Below are 4,994 nucleotides of genomic sequence, written 5' to 3' on the forward strand. Positions count from 1 at the left end.
GGCTATGAAAAATGCATATTGATGTTCACAGTTGCCTATAACCCCCTTCTTCTCTCTGTGAGTGGGTGTCTTTTGATGTCTTCACAAAAACCTGGTTTCACAAGAAAGTTCACATTTGTAGAGTCTGTTTTAAAGTGATATCCACATGCCTATGTATTAAAACATTATGAAGCGTTCCTTTTTTTTTTTTTTTTACTTTTTTTTAAATTTTACTTTCTACAAGAAACACTGTTCCTTTGGATCACCTGTAACTCAGCTAAGCTACATATGAGTCGCGTAGTCTGAACAGGAGGGACGATTACAGCAATAACTCCTTAATGCACAGTATATATGGGCATGTGAGTCATTTTTAAAGAGGGAATATGTGAACTTTTCCTTTAAATCACACCTTTCCCAAAATGTTGCCTCACTGTCACAAGTCTGATGGAAGGCAGAAACTACACTGTACTTTTGAGAAGCTTTAGCATGGATTTTGTGTTTCTGGGGTCAAGAAAAGTCATTACCATCAGCGCAGGAGAGACTTCTGACAACAATTAAGTTGAGTTTTAATGCTGTGAAAATGCACGCAGCAGGAAATCGGTGATGAGTTATGTCTTTCTAACATGGTGTGGTTTTTGGTGGAAAGTTCATGATGTATGATTGGACAGTAAGTGTTTCATGACCTATTTCAGCGTTCCCCGTGCACTTTTTCCTCTTTGATGCACAATTCTTGAAGCGTTCCTCTGACCTAGAAAAGAACCTCAGAACAACCTACTTATAGGGGCCCACAACACCAAGGCGGTACACAATGCCGCTTCAGTGACACTTTTAATTTCAAAATTGTTTGTTTGATTAAATATTATACTATAATAGCAGTGTTATGTGCATAGAAGAAGAAGCCGCACCTGTGTATCTTCCCATGTTGCACGGACTCTACAGGACACTTTGTCGTATTAAGGTGTGGTGATGGGAAGACCCAACATTACACATGTGACCTACAACAACCATGATTTCTATTGTCTGTTGAACTGTTTGTTTTTGTGTTTTGAATTGATTCGTAATTAGATGTTTGACTCTTTGTTTTTATTATTATATTTATGTTTGGTCTACGTGCTTCTTGTTCTTGTTCTATTCATAAACATATCATGCTAAACCATAATTTAGTAACATTATTCCATTTATATTGACAGTAAATTCCCAAATGATTTTTAAAATTTCTTCCTCTGTAACTTGACCTTTAAACACTTTTTTAAAACATTTTTTTAACACAACAGCATTTTAATGCGCTTGAAGTTTTTGCAAGTTGATAAGATCTGTTTAATAATAAACATGGACACAAATAGTCAGCACTTCATTAATTTCACAGGTGAATGATAGTACCTTGTGTGTGTGTGTGTGTGTGTGTGTGTGTGTGTGTGTGTGTGTGTGTGTGTGTGTGTGTGTGTTAAATATCCCCCCCACACCTTCCCTTTTCTTTCTTTTGTTGGGGAAAGGGCAGGGGTTTTTCTGTGGTGGTGGTGTAATACTTGTGATGTGGGCAGATCTAATTTGATCCAAGTGGAAGTTTCCCTCTGAGGGATATAAAAGGCGGTGCTGCTTCACTCAATCACACAACCTCTCTGACTGCACCTGAGGACAGACGGCAGATCAACAGCTCAGCTCAGTGTCACTGCTGCCAACACAGAAGAAGACATGGTGTCAATCAAAGCTGCAGTGATGGTGATCACACTTCTCACTGTTTGTCTGCTGGCCACAGATGCATCTGCAGGTATGTGCTGGGTTTTCTCCATCTTCTTTTTTTTATTATTGTTTTTTAATTTAGTTCCATGCATCCAAACAAATATGGCTATGATATACTTACTTTATCCTTTTTTTTCAATAAACTTTTCTCTTGTTTTCACAGGGCATAGTGACTGTTGTCGAAACTATATGAAAACCAGAATACCATTTTCTAAAATCAAGGGGTACTCGGTCCAGACTGACAAAGAGCTGTGTCACATCAATGCCATCATGTGAGTATCTCCTCCTTCTCAACCAGAGGCTAAACAACATGAGACATAACACTAGTGTCTATCATAGGCGTACAAATATTCATTTTGTTTCTTTCCTTTTAGTTTCCACACAAAGAGGGGTAAAGCGTGCACCAATCCGGCTTTAAACTGGGTGATGGAGTATGTAAACCGTTTAAGGTGAGTTTTTTAGCAAAGAAATTGTGCAACATAATAAATGAAACAGCCTGATTCTGCAGGCTTTGAAATGTATTGACATAAGAGTATGACTAAAATTAGAACTGTATTTCTTCTTATTGCAGGAATCAAGCACAAATTGTCCACATCAAGACCTCAAATGCGCAGAAATAGAGTTGTTCGGCTTTTTTGGAGAGCGCCCGGGGAGCTCAAACTGTTTTGTGCCCGTTATCCAGTAACCAACGATGTCTCATGGTTCAGTAATTCAGTGAACTCCTGTTTGAAGCTGGTTTAACAAAACTGTTCATCATGCATTGTTGCACAATATCAGCTCAGTTGTAAGAGCATTGTATAATATTTTTCTATTTTAAGTTTATATAAAATGTTGTGTATATGTTGTAATATAGACTCATTAAAGTTTTGTTTAAAAAAAAGAATAAACTGACATGTCTCTTAATGAAAACACTAACACTCTGTGTGCATTGTTCCCTGACTGCATGTCAGCTTTTTATCTTAACTTCCTTGTGGTGGTGAGAAATTCCAGCTCTGGAGTTATTTGTTTCCTGTGATCAAAACCTGGCAAATAATTGAAAACAAAGTGTAAAAGTCCTGTGACATCACCAGGAGGAAGTCAGAGAGCTGTTTATGTGAAGCACGCAGCAGAACAGGTATTTCCATGTTGACACAAATGCTGACATCAGCTGTAATGAAGTGTAGCGCTGTTTGATTTACAGGTCATAGTGTAATGATTTCCTGCAGGGACTTCTAATGTTGGTAACATACTATCAACTCTTAAAGAATAATTTAAACTATTTATAAGACACATTCAAAGGCCAGACACCCTCAGCTTTTTGAAACAAGATTATATACTAAATTTCCCCTTAGTTTAAATTTTTTTTGTTTTTTTAAAGCTCTCTGTTACAATATTGCATCGCAAGTATATTCTGTATCTACTCATTACAACACATCCATATGATTTCATTTAAATAAATATTTAACCCCAAGGTATCACGTTTGTTGGTTGCACCACTATATCAAATGAGCATTTTTAATATGTTTGTGCATTTCCTAATTTTCCCATAGTTCAGCGTGACATATAAGCCTCTGTATTTTTGAAACACTTGGAATTTTGTCCAGAATTTTAAAGAAACATGCCAAATGAAGGATGTGAATCAATCAATCAATCAATCAATCGAAAGACTCAAGTCTCTCAGTGAGACTAAAGGCAAGTGGTGGCCTAAAAGTTAGAGAAACGAGCGTCAAGGTTGTCGGTTCAATCTGCCAGATAAATCTGTGTGGGGAAAGTGGAAAAAGCAGTGCTTGCACCTCCTTCTTTACCAGGACTGAGGTGCCCCACCTGTTCCAATAGAGCTGCTCAGCTCAGCAGATCACACTGTGGTTGAATTGGGAAGCTTGCAGGTGTGGTTGTGAATAAATGTGATCAGGGCATTCCTGCAAAACATCCAATGAAGCTTCCCTGAATAAATTAAGGGTTTAAAAACAATGGACTGGATTCTGAACAATGGCCACTGTAGACACACACAGGACCTTTATTTTACCAAACTGCTGAAACACAACTCATAGACTCGAGCAAAGTTGATGGCAGTATACAAACTTAAAAGCAACTGTTTAAATTTGCCATAAAACTGAAAGGAGATGAAGCAGCTATGCATGGTTGAGACATAAGATAGTGTGACACGTTGCTGTTCATGGGGGAATTGTTGGGTTTCTGTAAATAATAAATAAGTCATAGAGTGTGGTCTTTACCTACTCTATATGTAAAGTGTCTTGAGATAACTTATGTTATGAAACAGGAAGTACTTTGACATTTCCACCATAACCAATGCAGAAATGGCTCAAACTGGTGCATAGAAATTCACCAGATAGAAGGATATGAAGCATTTCCTGTTGATGAAACATGGAGCAGTGTCATTAATCCCTACAAAAAAATATATTATTATTCTAATAGTCCTCTTTTGTCAGGGTTCTGTTTATTGCAAGCTCGTTAACTGTAGATTAAACAAGAGGCCACGTGTGTGTGTTATGAAATTGTCTTGTAGCTAATAAGCAATAAAATAATATTTAGTATTTAGGGCTATCACATGGTCTGTTAAAGATCAAATTTAGTTTTATATAAACATATTCATATTTATCATCAATAATAATATGATTAATGAAATACAGTATGTTCCTGGGTAACTTTATCTTCACAAATTGGTAGTTCTTCTGTAAGTTACTAAATGTTCCATATTTTTAATTTATTTAGCATTTGAAATATACAAAATCAAAGTCAGTTTCAATGTGAACTATTACAAAAGAGACGATAAAAAGCATGAATACATTTTTACATCGAAGACAACCCCCCAACCCCGGATCCAGAATGAGTTAGAATTAAAAAATAAGATAAGATATACAATGAAAATGAATTATGCCCTGTAAAATATTTAATTTAATTTCCACATTACAGAATGACCGATCAGCTTGCACATGAGGTCGCGTAAAAATAACCAAAAAAACCTCTTTGAACACTAGATGGCGGTAGTGTCACTTCAAAGAAGAAGTGCTGTGAAGTGATGGTTCAGCAAGACTTTTAGAGTTTTGCTGTTTTACTGCTATTTGTGAGTGAAAATGATTTATTGATGTTGCACACGATGATGTCAACCTTTAGCTCATTTTTTACCTTTCTCTCTCTCTTAACATCTTAACATTATCATGGGTGGTTTTATTTTATTTAAACTGCTCAAAAATATATATATACTTTCATGGTGGATATGCTTCATGTCCGATCCCTGGCCTATTAGCTGTTGGTGTAGCTGGAGGCAACACCGA

The 4,994-nt window shown here is 36.6% G+C and overlaps 1 protein-coding gene across 1 annotated transcript; it reads left to right on the forward strand.

The window, feature by feature from the left end:
- The first annotated feature begins 1,614 nt into the window (after positions 1–1,614).
- ccl20a.3 (chemokine (C-C motif) ligand 20a, duplicate 3) lies at positions 1,615–2,507 on the forward strand. The gene is made up of 4 exons (XM_083928993.1): positions 1,615–1,747; positions 1,883–1,991; positions 2,094–2,168; positions 2,291–2,507. Exons 1-4 carry the CDS (start codon positions 1,672–1,674, stop codon positions 2,337–2,339), a joined length of 309 nt encoding a protein of 102 aa, XP_083785119.1. The 5' UTR covers positions 1,615–1,671; the 3' UTR covers positions 2,340–2,507.
- The last annotated feature ends 2,487 nt before the right edge of the window (positions 2,508–4,994 follow it).

Source organism: Echiichthys vipera (assembly GCF_963691815.1).
Source record: "Echiichthys vipera genome assembly, chromosome: 15".
Classification (NCBI taxonomy): domain Eukaryota; kingdom Metazoa; phylum Chordata; class Actinopteri; order Perciformes; family Trachinidae; genus Echiichthys; species Echiichthys vipera.

Coding starts and splice junctions, on each gene's coding strand:
- ccl20a.3 (XM_083928993.1), top strand. CDS start 1,672: ATGGTGTCAATCAAAGCTGCAGTGATGGTGATCACACTTCTCACTGTT. Junction 1,748..1,882: donor GGCCACAGATGCATCTGCAG/GTATGTGCTGGG, acceptor TTGTTTTCACAG/GGCATAGTGACTGTTGTCGA. Junction 2,169..2,290: donor GAGTATGTAAACCGTTTAAG/GTGAGTTTTTTA, acceptor TTCTTATTGCAG/GAATCAAGCACAAATTGTCC.